Source organism: Triplophysa dalaica, chromosome 3, assembly GCF_015846415.1.
Source record: "Triplophysa dalaica isolate WHDGS20190420 chromosome 3, ASM1584641v1, whole genome shotgun sequence".
In the NCBI taxonomy this organism is placed as follows: Eukaryota; Metazoa; Chordata; class Actinopteri; order Cypriniformes; family Nemacheilidae; genus Triplophysa; species Triplophysa dalaica.
The window spans coordinates 21672830-21690943 of NC_079544.1; the positions used below are offsets into that span (position 1 = coordinate 21672830).

At 36.4% G+C, this 18114-nt stretch overlaps 2 protein-coding genes across 2 annotated transcripts; both read right to left on the reverse strand.

Moving 5' to 3' along the window:
- Positions 1-14393: 14393 nt before the first annotated feature.
- Positions 14394-16102, reverse strand: LOC130417638 (uncharacterized). The gene is made up of 8 exons (XM_056743325.1): positions 16006-16102; positions 15703-15925; positions 15524-15611; positions 15307-15404; positions 15115-15202; positions 14905-14969; positions 14678-14816; positions 14394-14533 (listed from the first exon to the last, which is right to left on the reverse strand). Exons 2-8 carry the CDS (start codon positions 15862-15864, stop codon positions 14478-14480), a joined length of 696 nt encoding a protein of 231 aa, XP_056599303.1. The 5' UTR covers positions 15865-15925; positions 16006-16102; the 3' UTR covers positions 14394-14477.
- A 47-nt stretch (positions 16103-16149) lies between these two features.
- On the reverse strand, positions 16150-17980 carry LOC130417426 (polyadenylate-binding protein 1A-like). Its single transcript, XM_056742989.1, has 3 exons — positions 16546-17980; positions 16353-16468; positions 16150-16270 (listed from the first exon to the last, which is right to left on the reverse strand). The coding sequence occupies exons 1-3, from the start codon at positions 16726-16728 to the stop codon at positions 16150-16152; spliced, it is 420 nt and encodes a 139-aa protein (XP_056598967.1). The 5' UTR covers positions 16729-17980.
- Between the last annotated feature and the right edge of the window lie 134 nt (positions 17981-18114).

The following is an 18114-nucleotide window of genomic DNA, read 5'->3' on the forward strand; positions in this document are numbered from 1 at the left end:
TCAAGATGCGTAAGTTACTGACTCACACAAGTCACACATTTCCGAGGAAATGTTCACCAAAAATGAAGTTTAAATGATTAAAAAGCTGTAAGAACAACGTGGGCATAACGTTACAGACTAGCTATACAAAGCTAACGAAGCTAGATTGTAACGTTACTTTCAAACCTAATGCGAACAGCCAAATTTTGCATACTTTTGCATTTTTTTTACAGTAATAGTTTTATACATTAAAAACTCGTAAACATACCTTTTATTCTCCGAATAACAGCTTTTCGAGATGAGGTGGACCAAAATGCCCGCGAAGGTAGAGTTTGTCTAATGCGTAGAGGAGTGGGAGGGGTTTAATCTCTCAATTGGACCAGACTGCTAACCCAGCGTTTGGGTTACTCAAAAAATGACCCAACACTAAGAAAATAACCCAACAAAATGACCCAACAGGCTCAACCCAGCTGTTGGGTTAAACAAACAACCCAGCATTTTTTAGAGTGTAGTATTTTTACCAGCTGGAAAATGGTATAAAAGTCAGTTATTTCTATCGTTTGCTGTCATGTGTCAGAAGGAAATTTCTGTTTCATTTTCCAAACATTATTTTTGTCATTAATTGTAATAATCAGTGAGTTTAAGAGGCATAGCTTTTAGCTAATGCAGCTAACGGTAACGTTACCTGAGGGAAAAAAGCGCGAAAATGCTAAATTTTAAATTATTGCTAGTTGGTTGGATCCGGCACGTCACAGACACTTGAAAAAATATCCCCTTAGATCAAGTTTTGTATGAAATTATCTAATTCTGACTAAACATTACAACCCCATACAGTAACCGAACTATACAGTTTATTTCTGACCTAAGGCTAGTTCATACATTTCCATCAGGATTTAATGTGAAGGATAAAAACCTTTTAAAGTAAAAATATGCACATGTACACACACACACATATATATAACATAAGGATAAAGCGATTGCTAAGGCCTTTTTTTGTCAAAAAAATTAGCATGCTAAGCTGCTAAATTACTTAACGTTAATCAATCACAGAATAAAACACTTTCTCCCCACAGTGACAGATCAAATACTGCATTAAACAGTAAAATCAGTGTGCTCTTACCCCAAGTTATTAAATATAATCATATTATCATATTAATTTACCTTAGAAAATCAGCTTGCTGTGATGTGCGTTGCCGTCTGACAATGAGACGCGTGAAGGATCCAGAAGGTTCGATGAAGTGGAAAAATGAACAAACCGGTTGGGTCAAAATAACCCAACCCAGCTGTTCAGTGGTGAAAGAACCCCTACAGTTCATTTGACCCAGCATGAGCAACCCAACTGTGTGTTTACAGTACCTCAAACAACCCAAAATTATGACCCAGCACAATTAACCCAAAAATGTGTTTACAGAAATAACCCAGCATTTTTTAGAGTGTATGGCATGCACCGTACTATGTCCATAACTAAGTTTAGTTATTAGGTGCAAATTAACCATACTGTCAGAGCTATGCAAATGAGGTGGCACGAGAAACAAAGGAACTTTCTCTGGCCCACTTATCACCTTCATGGCATTGGCCCGCAGGCCACCTGGAGGAAGGTAAGGTAGGCACTCAAAAAAACACGATCGCTGATACTTTCTAGCAGAAGAGAAGGCATGAGAATCCAACAGACAACCAGGCTTGCGATTCCCCTCTGGAGAGGCCGCTTAGGGCCTGAAAACTTTGTACACGTGGGCAAGACCCTAAACTCAGCGCTTCAGCAGGACTGCATTCTGAAACCATTGAAGAATTCAATCATCGCTCATACGGGACATTTGATCAGTAAAGAGCTTGCTAGTATTCAATTCTATTTGCAAGGATAGCTGTGTTGAAGGTTTCTGTTTCTTTTTTAAAGATGATTTTCCTGGTGTTCAGAGATGTTTTACCTGCCTTGCTGCCATGCTACCATGAGCTCTCTCTCTCTCTCTCTCTCTCTCACTCACTCACTCTCTCTCTCCACGCTCCCAAGTGCATTTGTGTTTCATGTTTCATGTATTGTTTGTGTTTATTTGATTGTCTTTATGTCAAACCATGTAGAGTTGAATAAACACCCATACATTCACTTATGTGTCTTCTGTGCTCAACGCTCATTTACTAGGTCACTTAAGCTGTTTTTCCAACTATGCTACAGCTCTAAATCCTGTTTGGAAAAGTCACGTTACTTATGGCCATGAGATAACTTTAAAGTCTATAATATCATTGTTGCATTTGCTGGACGAATACGTACAAGGATTTTTATTACTGCACTGATAATCAGAAAAAATTGTATATGATGATTATGTGACGTATTTTCCTTTGTGCTAAACTAATTCCCTGACAGAAATTTATGTTTTAAACTACTAATTTTACGTATCTGATCTTGATAGATCTGGTGGAGAATCATATTTGGTGAGCTTAGTTTATCACTATTTTAACAATAGCTAAAACCACTACACGGTAATGAAATTCATTCATTTTTTTGAGGACCACAACTGACTATGTTTCGCATTGATGGGAACCATACTAAGGGCATTACCAACAGCACCTCACCAAAAGTCATTTCAACTTGGATAATGGATGTGATGAAAGTGTGACACACAACTCATGAGATGTCTCTCTGATAATAGCAAGGAAACGTAAGTATGCAATTTATTTTTATAATCATTTATCCCCAAAAAACACAGAGGATGCCAACCTGACGAACCCTGTTAAACCTCAGCCCTTCTTTCCTCTAGTTATATTCTTGACTCCAGACATTCATGCATAAGGCGTGGTAAATGGCCTATTGGGAAATTCAACTGTGCTGAAATGGAGGGATTATAACAACTAGTCACATAAAACAAATATGATTGTAAATTAAGTGTTGAGGCAAGTATTTCCTGTCCAACAACAAAAACTTGTTTAGCAGGTAGATGTTAGTAGATTTTCCCACAATATTTTTTATTTATTATATTATTTCTGGTTATTCTAGATTATTTATAATTATTTGTAATGGACTTGGCCAAAAACAGATAGTGGCTAACCAGATTTGTTCACACTTATAACTGCAAAAGCTTTAAACCAAAGCAACCATAAGCACCTTTAAACCATAAATTATCATAAAACAGGAAAAAGGAGAAATTTGTATTTGAAAGTATATAAATAATAACAGTAAAATATAAATGAAAACAGAATAAACAAACTCTTCACAGAAATGGCATTTTAAATCTTAATTGTTTGGTAGTATCATAGACTTTAATGACAGCGTAGATGATTCAGGCCAAGAACCTGTTATATTTGCATCTTGTAAATGTTTTTCAAATGGAGAGGACAAGCATGAACACAAAGGGCTTGTTAAATTATTGTTAATGATAGAAAAATGATATAAATGCCAATGTTTCTGTTTTCATACCTGTTTTAAATATACTATGACATGATCATAAAAAGAAAAGAAAACAGAGATACCATCTGATGCATCTTGACAAAAGTTCTGCTGAATATGTGTGTTGAAAGAATAATTACCCTATGAAACTTCATCATATAAGATAATTTTCTATAGTTTCAAACCTGTATGTTTCTCTTCTGTAGTACACAAAAGAAGATATTTTGAATGCTGGTAAAGGCTGGCAACGCAATAACTTGCGTTGACTCAATGTCCTGCACAGACACACAAGTTGATCCCTTCACTTCAATGCTGTATTTTCCCGGAATGTTCTTCAGTTTCTTCTCCTGATACAATAACTTGTTGTCCTACTCTTTAAAAAAAAAAAAATCAATGAATGGTTCTGTATACTGTGTTAGGTTATATGAGACCAGTCTTCTTTTTTATTGAACTTATGCTTTTGTTGTACATATGCTGTCCCAATTGCTTCCATTGCCTACCCCACCTGTCATTTGCTTTGGATAAAAGCATCTGCAAAACGACTAAATGTAAATGTAAATGCAATTAGCTCATTTCAATGAGAGTGTTTAGGTCATATCTGTTTCTCTCTCCTCTCTACTACAGCTGAGACAGTGTCATGATTTATATGTTAATTCATTGTACACAGATAACAAATGCATTGATGGTCAGCGCGACAGTAGATCTCCAGCTGTTTATCATGTTTAGAGCAGATCATCTCCTGGGGTGTATTCCAGAAAGCTGGTCAGGTGACATAACTGTATAAATGTAAGGGATAGTTGGCTGATAACCTCAACTTTCGGATCCAGAAACGGTGATAACTTTCAGGTTATGTAACTAACCATAGCAACCCACTATCTGAAGATAACCTGCTCCGGATCAGGTTATGTTCCTGGGTTAGTTCATTTCAAGCAAATGTTACTGAGCATCAGAGTTTGTCTTCGCATGTGTGGGCTTGTGATGAATCAAGTGGGCGTGAAATGACCAGATTTTGTATAATATATTATAATTAATAATAATAATTTAACTACATTTCCAATCTCAACCATTGCAACTCAGCATTCACAACTAATTGTATTATTAACTTTATTATTTAACCTATTAAAATAAAATCATCTTTAATTAAAATAATTTAGCTGTCTATGTATTCATATTAAATACTGTATATACTCTGAATTAGGTTTATTAAAACATCTCCAAATATCACTGGATAAATAGACACATCTTACAATTTCCAAGAGTTAAAGGATGTAAATAGTGAAGTAACTCCAGACCAGTTGCATATCATTACTGTTGTCCACTTATTATGCACTATTTGATGCATTAGGTCAAAGATAGTTGGGGCCTAATGGTTAGATAGCCAGATTTAAAACTTAAAGGTTGCAATTCCCAGGCTGGCAAAGCTTTTTAATGTGTCCACCAATTGGATCACCTAGGCATTTTGTTCACATATTTAAATTCTTAGTATAGTTTTAAACCATTTACATAAAAAAAAACATAAAAAAAACGTAGACTTAAGGTTTTTCATACTGACTGTATTCCTTAAAAAATGTATTTCTGATCCTCAGCCTCCTCCTACAGTTTAGTATTGAAAGGCTTTTCTCCAAATTACAATGAGCTTTTCAGGATAGGCCGTCTTTTTTGTTCATCTTTTTTAACATTTGGAAAGCCATGGCCTTTTAGCAAACAAAGTCAAAAGAAACAAAACAAAATGTATGTGTATTTGAAATGGATATACAGTATATAGGCTACATGACATATTGGACATGTGACTGGGTCTAACATTTTAAACCTCTACCTCTGTCACTCATAGCAGATCTTCATCCTCTACTGCAAATTAATTATCATGCATTGTGTAGTGTACTGAAAAGGATTACACAATTTTTTTTAAATTGATGACCGATGTAGTAGTCTCCATTAAAATTATTACATCAGCAACTGTTGCAAATAAAGCTGATAAAAGGCAAAGTCAGTTTTCAGAAAACCAAATAAAGGTATATGTTTTTAAAGAAAACACAGAGAAGGAACAAAGAAGAGGTTTAATACTGCCTTCCAAATTAGTACATATCAAGTACACAACACAATTTTGGTGAAATATCATATACATGCTTAAATCACAGTTATAATCATTTCAACAAATCTACAGGTTATGTAACATAGATGAGTAAATGACTCATAATGAGTATATATATTTTAAAGATTATGGTATAAAATCATGCAAATATTTAAAATATTTATATATTCAATTAAATTATTATTAATAGCGTTTATAGTTTTATAAAAACACAATTAAATACTTAAATTTTATGGTTTTTAATACCGCACTTTATGCATTGATGCAGATGATGCAGTCTTCGGTGAAATAATTAACCTCTGATTTATGATGTTGTTTTACAATCGAAAACTTTACGCTTTAAGAAAACTTCAAGCCGCAGTTTCCATGGTGACTCAGGGATTCCGTCTTCAGGTCAAGCATAACTAGGAGCAGGTTGATCAGTTTTCAGAAGTCTTGTCATCTTCAGTTTCTCCACTATGTCAGCCAGTATGATGTTATGAACCAGAGCAGGTCTTGGAGTGAAGGTCTGTCTGCACTGAGGGGAGCCACTGTTTTCATTTTTAAACAGTTGAAGAGCCAAGTTTTTATTTTTAAAGAAGTCACACAACTTGTCTAACCAACAACATTTTTAAGCACTGCACATGTGTCTTTTACAGAAAGAGCGACACAACAGTTCAACGACATTACAATTACAGTTTATTTATTTTTTAAAAGTGTTCTGCTTCTGTGTGTACATAATATGTGTATATTTTCCATTCACAAATACACATCAGCCTCTTATCAAGTGTGACTGTACAAAGTCCTTGAACCTCAGCTTTAGCTTCTTATCAGAAAATTATTTAAATATATTCCGCTTAAAAGAGATAGCCATAATATAAAATATAGCTATATCATATTCCTTCGCAAACAGTTGTGTGGGTCTCATGATTTTGATGTGATTTATGGCTTATTGTAAAAATACTGTAAATGAAAGGTGTTAAACCTTCACCATACATTTTTCTTTCGGCTGAGTGGCAGATTTTCTGACATCATCAAACGAGAGAAGTGAACTGATAGCGATGTTGTCTGTAGATTCAGGAGATGGAGAGAGAGACAGGAAGAAGCAGAAATTCACATAAACCATCTCTTGCATACTTTCACTAATGTTAGATTTGTATACACGTTTTATTCAGTATAAACCATAACCTATAAAAATCTGGCAAATGGGTGGTACTTCGAATAAATGTTTTCATTTTCTGCTGTTTACCACAATAGTCTTTTAAAACCAAACCCTAAAACAACTTAACTTTAGTCACAATAGTCATTTGTAAGTCTAGTAAGATGGACTCTGGTGCCCTCTGCTGGTGATAAATAAGCACATGTCACCCAGCATATAAATTCATTGGTGCAAAAGCGGGAAGCTTCAAAAGCACATTTAACTTCTCTACTCACCTTCAGGAACCTCCATCTCTACGGCGTTTCAAGGTGTAGCTGCTGAATTAACCTTTGAACCAGGACATCTTAAGTTATATTATTTCAATTCGATCTGTTACAAGGTCTAAATGTGTTGTCGGACATACTGTTTACTCATTATAAGCTTAAAATTTACCGTCTTTTGAACTTGCTTGAAATATAATAACGAGATGTTTTGGTCTGGACTAACTTTTGGTTCAGATTTCAATTTTAGTGACCTTGGGGACAGCCCTGAACTTAAGAGGAGGAGAAAATATGCAGAATTTCAGAAGCCAACTGATGGTAGGCCTATTGATTCTTGTTTTTACTTATAAAAGTGCTTCACTTAGAACTAAATCTTTACAGTCCATTTCATAATAAACGTTTTCTATTTCAATTATGCTATTTATTGGTGGTACTGTAAAATTTAATCACCCAGTTTTATGTAATCATCAAGGTTTCAAATTTGATTCAGAATTTCTTCGTCAGGCCTAGATTAAAAAATAAAAATTCTCAGCTTTTAACCAATATTTAGTTTAACAGAATGAAATGTGCGTCAGAAATGTTCCTCAGAGGATGAGCACAAAAGAGCTGCCTTACTCTAACCACACACAGCCAGGTGTATCCTCAGGGAGCCTCCTCCTATAGGACTGTCCCTGTGTTACAAAATTTTCTGTTACCCGTGATATTTTGTGACCGCAGTAGGCGCTGTTGTCACTGTTGACAATTCTCTACGCAAAGAGCGTAAATTCAGGCGAGGATGCGCTTTGTGCTCGAGCGCAGCTTTTTAATCTTGTACAATAACGCGCTTTGTTCTCGTGCACGTTACTGTGAGCGGGCTTTTCGGAAAGTCTGTTAAGAGTGCTGACGTGACGTGACGTGAGTGCCTGAACACGCAGATTGAACTGTACTAACAGGGAACGTTCCCGTAACTTTGGCTAAAGTTCTCTGAAGGTTCTCTCAAAGTTATCAAAAATGTTCTTGCAATAACGTTTGTAGAACGTTTTCTTAACGTTATCTGCAATTTATAAACGTTCTTAAAACGTTAGCATTAAAAACGTTATAGTTGCATTGTTAGCAAAACGTTCTAAAAACATTTGCATTGAAAACGTTACCTTTGCGTTGTTAATGTAATGTTCTTAAAACGTTAGCATCAAGAACGTTATAGTTGCATTGATAGCAAAACGTTCAAAAAACATCTGCTTTGAAAACGTTACCTTTGCGTTGTTAATGTAACGGCCTTAAAACGTTAACATTAAAAACGTTATAGTTGCATTGTTAGCTAAACGTTCTAAAAACATTAGCATTGAAAACGTTACCTTTGCGTTGTTAATGTAACGTTCTTAAAACGTTAAGATTAAAAACGTTATAGTTGCATTGTTAGCAAAACGTTCTAAAAACATTAGCATTGAAAACGTCACCTTTGCGTTGTTAATGTAATGTTCTTAAAACGTTAGCATCAAGAACGTTATAGTTGCATTGTTAGCAAAACGTTCTAAAAACATTTGCATTGAAAACGTTACCTTTGCGTTGTTAATGTAATGTTCTTAAAACGTTAGCATCAAGAACGTTATAGTTGCATTGATAGCAAAACGTTCAAAAAACATCTGCTTTGAAAACGTTACCTTTGCGTTGTTAATGTAACGGCCTTAAAACGTTAACATTAAAAACGTTATAGTTGCATTGTTAGCTAAACGTTCTAAAAACATTAGCATTGAAAACGTTACCTTTGCGTTGTTAATGTAACGTTCTTAAAACGTTAAGATTAAAAACGTTATAGTTGCATTGTTAGCAAAACGTTCTAAAAACATTAGCATTGAAAACGTCACCTTTGCGTTGTTAATGTAATGTTCTTAAAACGTTAGCATCAAGAACGTTATAGTTGCATTGATAGCAAAACGTTCAAAAAACATCTGCTTTGAAAACGTTACCTTTGCGTTGTTAATGTAACAGCCTTAAAACGTTAACATTAAAAACGTTATAGTTGCATTGTTAGCTAAACGTTCTAAAAACATTAGCATTGAAAACGTTACCTTTGCGTTGTTAATGTAACGTTCTTAAAACGTTAGCATTAAAAACGTTATAGTTGCATTCTTAGCAAAACGTTCTAAAAATATTTGCTTTGAAAACGTTACCTCTGCGTTGTTAATGTAACGTACTTAAAATGTTAGCATTAAAAACGTTATTGTTGCATTGTTAGGAAAACGTTCCAAAAACATTTGCTTTGAAAACGTTACCTTTGCCTTGTTAATGTAATGTTCTTAAAACGTTAGCATTAAAAACGTTATAGTTGCATTGTTAGCGAAACGTTCTAAAAACATTTCGATAAAAACGTTACCTTTGCGTTTTTAATGTAATGTTCTAAAAACTTCACACCCACCACCAGACGTCTTTTTGACGACTTTTTGCAGGTTGGGATAAGCATTACCAAAGCTATAATTGCATTGTTAGGGGGACATTCAAAAAACATTAGCAATGAGTGCCATCGATCAGCCGGACTTGGTTCTGTGGTGCAGCGCCAGGACAGTCCTCATAGTTGATTTAAATTATTTTTTATATTTAAATTCAATTATTTTCAATATTTGCCATGTTAAAAATGTCTTTAAAATATTATTTTGCGCAAGGTAGAAAATTGAAACTCTTGTAAATAAATAATATTTTTAACGATACAATAGCAAGACTATATTGATGCAGTAATGCTCAGTGTTTGAATATTAGTTGTAAATACAAATGAAGAGTTTGGTTAGTTAGCTGTATTTTTTGAGTTAGTATGTCTTAAATCAAAACAAACAAACTGCAGTTTGATTGATATCACTCAATTGGAATGAACAATACATTTTTTTAAACATAACTTTATTTTGGAATTATTGTTATCTCATTTTGGAACATACTCTTCAAATACTAACTTAAAGGAACACCTGTCCATAACTCTGACTAATCATTAGTTCATAATACTTAAACAATAAAAAAAAATATTCGCTCCTTTTTTTATAAGATCTTCTGCATGAGCAACTACAGTGTTCCAGTTATTTTATACTAAATCTCACCTCACCCAAAATTATACTTTGTGTGATTTTTTTTTTTTTCTCACCCACATGACGTTAAACATGTTTATACAACTTCCGGCATCTTTGGACTACAAATAAAGATATTTAGGTGACATCCGAGAAATTTCCAGGCCTCCTCATAGACATCATGGTGCTAGTTTTGCTAAGGTCCAGAAAAGTACTACAGACATCGTCAAATTGGTCCACCCGTGCATTGTGGCTCAGTTGAAATTTTTTGAAGCGACGAGAATGCTTTATGTGCGAACAACACACCAAAATACAGATTTAATCAATATATTCTCCTCTGTCTTTTCAGTGTATTCACAAGAGCACTTCTTCATCTTCTTCTTCTTGGATGAGAGCACATTGACGCATGCGTATTAGGTTTGTGTGCCGAACAACGCATGGGGATTGCCCCTATTGGGCATTCTTACTCATAACACGGAAGCGCAACTCTGTGTTTCTTCATGCAGAAGAAGTGCTCTTGTTAACGCGTGGCATACACTGACATTCGTCAGACACTGACACAAAACGGTAGTTTGGTTTGTTTTTCAAACATAAAGCATTCTTGTCGCTTCAAAAAATTCAAGTGAGCCACTATGCACGGGTGGACCAATTTAACAATGTATTTAGTACTTTGCTGGACTTTGGCCAAAACTGACACCATGATGTCTATGAGGAGGCCTGGAAGTCTCTCTGATGTCACCTAAATATCTTCATTTGTGCTCCAAAGAAGCCGGAAGTTCTCTAAACCTGTTTAACGTCATCTGGGTGAGTAAAAAAAAAATCACACAAAATTGATTTGTGGGTGAACTTCCACTTACAATACTGTTGTCTTTTTGTCGTTCCAGTATCTCCCGACATTCTCTGAAGCTTAGGTCCACTAAGATGTCCCGTTGATTGAAGCTGACATGGCGTCACAGTGACATCCTTAAAAACTGTTGTCATGTATAATACATCTCTGCATCTTAAAATATTTCTCTGCATCTTTAAATATTTGTTTTTTTTTATTTTTTGTCTATGTTTTAGATTTAAGTGTTTAAGCTGTTTTCATGAAAAAATATTGCCATGTCTACCTTTTTTTTATGAATGTTCTAAATATTTTGAATAATTTCAATCCATTTAAAAATCTTAAAGTTCTTAATTTTGTTTTCTTTTGATTGTTTTTCATGTTTTATATTGATGTGAACTGGAAATACTGTTTGATCTGCAAGTTAATTATATTATAAACTGAATATAACTAAAATATAAAGTATACATTTAATTGATTCTTTGTACATGTCATTGATTTTGTATCCATAGTATCTATACATTTGACCCATACAATGTATTGTTTGCTGTTGCTACAAAGAACCGGAATAGTATTTTTAGTTTCCTAATGTTTTATATAACGTTCTTAGAACATTTTTATAACAAGAGACTGGAAGGTTCTTAAAAGATTTTAATAACTTTCTTATAACCAAACAATAACGTTAATACAATGTTTTAAAACTGGTAGTTTTGAACGTTCCAAGAATGTTTAAACATATTGTTTTTATAATTAACTGTGAACTGTAGGAAAACGTTCTTAGAACATTAATATGATTGCAAATGGAATGTTTTTATAACGTGTTTAAAAACGTTCTTAGAACATTAATATAACAACAAATGGAACCGTTCTAAAAACGTTTAGAATAACGTTCTTATAACCAAACAATAACGTTAATACAACGTCTAAAAAACTGGACGTTTTGAACGTTCTTAGAACGTTAAAACATAAACGTTTTTAAAACTTAATGTGAACGTTAGGAAAACGTTCTTAGAAGATTCATATAATGGCAAATGGAACGTTTTAAAAACGTTCTTAGAACATTGTTATAATGGCAAATGGAATGTTTTTATAACGTTTTTAAAAACGTTCTTAGAACATTAATATAACAACAAATGGAACCGTTCTAAAAACGTTTTGAATAACGTTCTTATAACCAAACAATAACGTTAATACAACGTCTAAAAAACTGGACGTTTTGAACGTTCTAAGAACGTTAGAACATAAACGTTTTTAAAACTTAATTGAAACGTTACAGGAACGTTTTTATAACGTAAAATTGTTAGCTGGGTAAGCAGGATAATTTAATTCCTCTACTGATTGTGTTTGTTATTGTGATTGCCATGGTAATTGTTTTATAGCCAACACATGTGTGTGTGTGTGTGTGTGTATGTGTGTATATATATATATATATATATGTGTGTGTGTGTGTATTCACTTTATATATATATATATATATATATATATATATATATGTAAAAATATATGTGTGTGTGAGTGCGTATTCACTTTAAACACAAATAATAGAACAGCAATCATGATAATTCTAAACGTTGTCCATTTAAGAAACATGAACATAAATGAGCTTTGTGTTATACATGCATTATAGGCTATAAAATGTACATAAGAACATAATATTATAAAATTATTTGTTTATAATGTACAGAGTAACCTTGTAGTCCTACAGCAGGTCACCATATCTCACGATGCACAGTAAAGGCCTAAAATAATCTGTTATCTTCCCCTGTTTTATACAGAATATCCTTATTGTTCTTCATATTCACTCTTTTGACATCTAATGCCTTCTGTGTCTTATCCTGAAGTGCATTTATCTGTGATGAGAACAGTGACTGTGGTACAGCAGGTCACCATATTTCACGATGCACAGTAAAGGCCTAAAATAATCTGTTACCTTCCCCTGTTTTATACAGAATATCCTTATTGTTCTCCATATTCACTCTTTTGACATCTAATGCCTTCTATGTCTTATCCTGAAGAGCATTTATCTGTGATGAGAACAGTGACTGTGGTGCAGCAGGTCACCATATTTCACGATGCACAGTAAAGGCCTAAAATAATCTGTTATCTTCCCCTGTTTTATACAGAATATCCTTATTGTTCTTCATATTCACTCTTTTGACATCTAATGCCTTCTGTGTCTTATCCTGAAAAGCATTTATCTGTGATGAGAACAGTGACTGTGGAGCAGCAGGTCACCATATCTCACGATGCAGGTAACTTGGACTTTGATTTTAAGTATATTTAAGTGCATTTTCGGGTTTTATTAAACTTAATAAACTTTATTTTTCAAAACAGCAAATGATTATAGAAAAACTATCATGATATATGTATACCTAATAAAATTTTTACCCTAGCAGGTTTTTTTTTGGCTGTTGTCCTTCCTTGCCCTGCATCCTTCTCCCTACAATAGTGGCAAAGCTCACTGAGGTCATCTGGTCACCAATAAAACAATACAACTTAGTAATGGGCTTCATCTGTTAATCATTGAAATAATATATGATATTGTGAAAATGACAGAAGTACACAAATAATACCTGTCTCGTTTAGAAGTGTCTTCACCAACTAGCTTCTGTACTCTTCAACTGCAGAATGGTGATTCAAAAATTGAAAAGGCACTTAAGCAAGTATTTTAAGAAAATTAACTATGCTTTATTGTAGTAAAAGTGTAAAAGCGATCAATGCTTTGGCTTTCACAGTTGTTTTATGTTTTGTTTGTTTTTTTCCTCTCATTATTAGTTAATTAGTTTTCACTTGTGTTTTGTTATTAGTAAATTGTTCCCTTGCCTGTTTTCACTTGTCTAATAATTAGTTCATCCACAGCAACTGTTGATCCCTCGTTATATGTTGTATTTAAGTTCTCCCCTAAAGTGTATTCGTTGTCTGCTATTGTTTAATGTCAACGTCTGTTCTTGTTCCTGGTTTCCTGTTAGTTGTAGTTTTTGTTATTAAATCAGCTTTTGGATTATACCCTTTGTCGTAAATTCTTGTCTGTCTGCAACACCCGTGACATTGGCAGATTTAAATCAACTTAAACACAAATACCATGGTTAACAGTTACTGTAGTAAGAATATATTTATAGTGGGGATAATGAATATTTGGAATGCCTAGAGCCATACCCACTAGTGTACTTTTCTCTCAGGTGCTTATTAACATTACCTACCAATGATACAAAAGTTGTTAGCTATTCTTTTTAAAGTGTAACGCTGGTGTTTATCAGCATCTTTGGGATATTCCCCTTTCAAAAGAAAGTTCTTCTGTTACCATCCATTTTTCACAGATATAACATCAGGTGCTGATCACGTTGATCTGCTTTCCAGTGGATGCAAACTAGCTAACGGAGCCCCCATGTGATTGGTATGTGCGATATGGGGAGATGAAAGAATATGAAAATAAGACGTGATTAAATCATCACAAAATTAATACTTTATACCTTCAAATGTGAGATTACTAAAAATAAAATACTGTAATAATTTAGTAATGTAGCATTTGAACATTAGACAGGAACATTTTATGAGCAATGCAAAGTGTTCCAGATAGGAAAATAAATCCATAAAGAGCAAAGTGATGTGTTTGCCGATGAAACACTTTTCTGTATCTATATTGTTTACAAAAGCAGCTTTTAAAGCCCAGATGGATAAAAAGTCTAAGCTTAGAAAAACTCAGACTCAAATTCATTCTCATGCTATTTTATTTACAATATGTACAGGTATTTACAATGAACAGCTTTGACGCGTTCATCAAAGCCTCACGTTGGTCTTGTTCCGCGGGAGTGTTCTGCCATAGATCCATTTGTCTGGAAAAACACAAACACGAGTTGTTACACACTAACCCGAGCACGGCCATTTCACGCCACATTACAACTTTGTCTGCTCAAGCACAACCTCATAGCACAGATTCATGCATTGCCATGTTTTAACAGCAGAATTCCAACACTTACAATGCCTGCGTGTTGTCTGTAGATTCGTGATGCTCCAGCTGGTGGGGCAGCTCAGGCTTCTGGAATCCGAACATCCGTCTAACGTCGTCCAGAACCGGCGCCCCCACGCGGATGGTGACCGATGTGAAGAGTCAACCAGCTGTTACGGTAGAGAGAAAGATGTGTAGGCGATTGTTTAATTCAACTCAAACTTTGAACGATCCAAAGTTTCAAAAAGACATTTCTACCTGTTGAGCTTGCGTTTGGACAGGAGCTCTTGCACCGTCAGGCAGAGTTTTGGGAATCTGAGACACTGCGGGAAACAAGAGAAAAGACAGTAGTGTGAAGCGACCAAAGCTCTCCAAGAGTGTTGGTTTGTCTGACACTTATTCAATCTGAAGTGACCATCCAAGAGGAGCATCACGAACGTCTGATTCACAAAACGTGAAGCTACTCACAGTGAGTGAAGACTTCAGTATCATCACTGGGTGCAGGCAGGGCGAGCGGTCGCATAGGACGCAACACATCCAACCCTGCTTGGCTTGCCTGCACGCACCAACATACATCACTCTATTACTTTAATACCACACCTGACTTGTATTCTGTAATCTCGAAGTGGTCGAAGTGAGATCAGATGCATGAGCACTGACCCAGTATTCCATGAGCACCTGAGAGACCAGCAGGCGCGGGGGCCGAGTATTAACGTCATCCCACAGGTCGACAGGCATGGGTGGGCGGAGACTCTCACCTGTAGACAGGTAAAGATGTACATCCTCCATAAATACGTGGGAGCGAACAGGTACGTGAATAGGAAGGGCTGACGAAGCATCATTTACAGAACGAGAAAGATATAATGAGGCCACTGACTCTGAGCGAGGGCGCACGCTGCTGTCTGTCGACTGACGTCCTGAAGCGCCGGCTGGTTTTCAGGTTGAGCGTCAGGGCGTTTTTCGACCTGTCACATGCACAAAACGAAGTTCAGCTGATTACGTGAATTGTCATTGGCTTGAAAAACTCGAGTAACCTGTAATAGTGGCTCATCTCACTTGAGGAACAGCAGACGTAAACCGTCCAGCAGGAAGTGAGTCACTGCTGCTGTCCTGCTTCTCGGTCTGGGTCTTCTGCTCGTTGTGACGAGACAAGAGTGACCCGCAACGCCCTGCCGGCAACCACACGCCCGTCCATGACCGACGCAGCCTTGGTCGCATCTTCGAGGGTGGAGAAGCTGACAAATCCAAACCCTCGGCTGCGTCCGGCCTCCATCATCAACTGCACAGAGTGAAGCACTCGTTAAAGTCTTTCACTTCGACTGTTACGTACTAATCACAATAAAACAATGCGCATCGTACCTTGGCACTCATGATGCTTCCAAAGGGTGAGAACGCTCCGTTCAGCTGCTGCTCACTGAAGCTATAGGGCAGATTACGCACGTACAGACTCACCCCCTGTCGAACAGACAAGATCCAGTCAGTGACACAAGAACACGTCAACGTTCACTGAAGATTTGTTAAGTGATCAAAGGGTTTGGGTACCGGGTAGCGCCGCTCGTTGTCCTGAGCCACGACCTGCGGCTCAACGCGACGCTCTTCAAAGGTCTTAAAGTGGCCAATGGACCTTTAAAAGACAAACCGAATGAGCTCAGCTCTATACGATTAGACAAGACAAAGTACAAGAAGCACAACTGAGATCCACTTACACTAGCTGGTCGTCCAACAACATGCCATCAAGCGCTTTGATGGCCTTCTCTGCCGCTTCGAAGGTGGCAAAGTGGACGAATCCGTAACCTTTGGATCCGTTCGCATCGCAGACCACCTTGACCACGGGGATGAATTCAGAGGTCAACGCATGATCTGCATTATATAAGAAAACAATCAAACTGCGGATATTACCTTGCAGGACAGGATCTTCCCAAAAATCGAGAAGCTGTCATGAAGGCGGGCACCATCGATGCTGCTGGCCAGACCCTTGACGAAGATGTTCCCGACCCCAGTCGTCCGCAGCGTGGAATCACGCTGGGAGAACATGATCCGCATGGGTCTGCCCAGAAGATCCTGGCACATCAGGTTGTCCATGGCACTCTCGGCTGAAAGACAAGAGTTGATAAGAGACAAGACATTGCAAGTTTATTTATACGGCACACGTCACGGAGCTCAATTTAAAGACGATTTACAGGAAACAACTTCGAGCAGGAAAATACACGAGGCTGTAAATTTCAATTCAAAATGTGTTTACCAAGATGTCAAGGTGAAGAATGGAGAGACAACTTACCATTGGCGAGGTTAACAAAGTTAACATAACCATACCGCAGGGATCGCCGAGTCAACCTGTCTCTGCAGACCCGCACGGACTGGATCGGACCGAACGGGCTGAACGTCTGATGGAGATCGAACTCGGACACTTCTGGATGAAGGTCCCCCACGAACAACGAGGCGATCTGGTCCCTCGGTACGCCAGCCGCACGACAGCTTCCTCCGACGAACGATGTCATCTGACCTGTAAAAATAACCAACTCGCAAGAAATGTTAAAACAAGACAAAATACAGGACACACACAGTAATTCAGATGAAAATGTATTGTTCAACGAATGAATTAACGAAATGAACTGTTCAATAAAAGTCAAGAAATGTAAAGGCAAGTCTGAAGATCGCAACCGTCTCATCCAGCGGCTCGTCAAACGAATGTTTGTTGTTTTGTAGAACGTCAGCTACGCGGTCGTTGCCTAGTGACCGACGTTTCACGTGATACGCACACGACCACATATACGTCATACGTCGTTTTCTAATGAAGACAACATCGATTTATTTTTTGATAACAATCGCGTTAATTAAAAAATAACACAGATGAGAAATAGCTTTGGTAAGAAATTGTTAACAAAAGAATACATCGCCGGATAGTGGCGTTGCTTGGTTCGGAGTCCGATAAAAACGAAGAGTCTTTTGACATTCGTGTTTTTTTATGCGTGACCCAAAATCACAATGCTAAAACAAAACTTCGTACCGTAAAAACTAAAACGATCAAGTTAAAATAAATGACCCAGCTTGCGTAAAAAATTAAGAAACGAGCAGCGGAACCAATACGCAGTGACGTAGGCTCAATGAACGCTTTCTCCCGAGCTGCGCACGCCCCCCAACCTAAACATATGACTCATTTAGAATTTATATTCATTTGTTATTCATCTAATTTGTTGATTTTTATTACTGGATCTAGCTATAAGACTTTTTGTTTTTGAAGCGATTCACAATGTTTAACGAATAAGGCCAACTTCAATTTCTACACAAAACGATGATTTACAGATTCGTATTTCTTAAGTTTTTTTTTAATACTTTTCTTGTTATATTTCAGCTTTTCCATTGCAATATTTTTTTTTGCTGTATTAACTCATTTAAATCTGCGAGTTTATTATTTTAACAGGTTCTTGTACGACAAATGCCAAGTTCGGCTATTTACCTTGACTGTTA

What these genes read in the sequence shown, in the direction of transcription:
- LOC130417638 (XM_056743325.1), bottom strand. Translation starts at nt 15,864, where the DNA reads ATGCGACCAAGGCTGCGTCGGTCATGGACGGGCGTGTGGTTGCCGGCA. An exon ending in TTACGTCTGCTGTTCCTCAA is followed by an intron (nt 15,612 to 15,702) that starts GTGAGATGAGCC and finishes TGCATGTGACAG; the next exon opens with GTCGAAAAACGCCCTGACGC. An exon ending in TCCAAACGCAAGCTCAACAG is followed by an intron (nt 14,817 to 14,904) that starts GTAGAAATGTCT and finishes CTACCGTAACAG; the next exon opens with CTGGTTGACTCTTCACATCG.
- LOC130417426 (XM_056742989.1), bottom strand. Translation starts at nt 16,728, where the DNA reads ATGGACAACCTGATGTGCCAGGATCTTCTGGGCAGACCCATGCGGATC. An exon ending in GGAAGATCCTGTCCTGCAAG is followed by an intron (nt 16,469 to 16,545) that starts GTAATATCCGCA and finishes CCCGTGGTCAAG; the next exon opens with GTGGTCTGCGATGCGAACGG. An exon ending in TTGTTGGACGACCAGCTAGT is followed by an intron (nt 16,271 to 16,352) that starts GTAAGTGGATCT and finishes TGTCTTTTAAAG; the next exon opens with GTCCATTGGCCACTTTAAGA.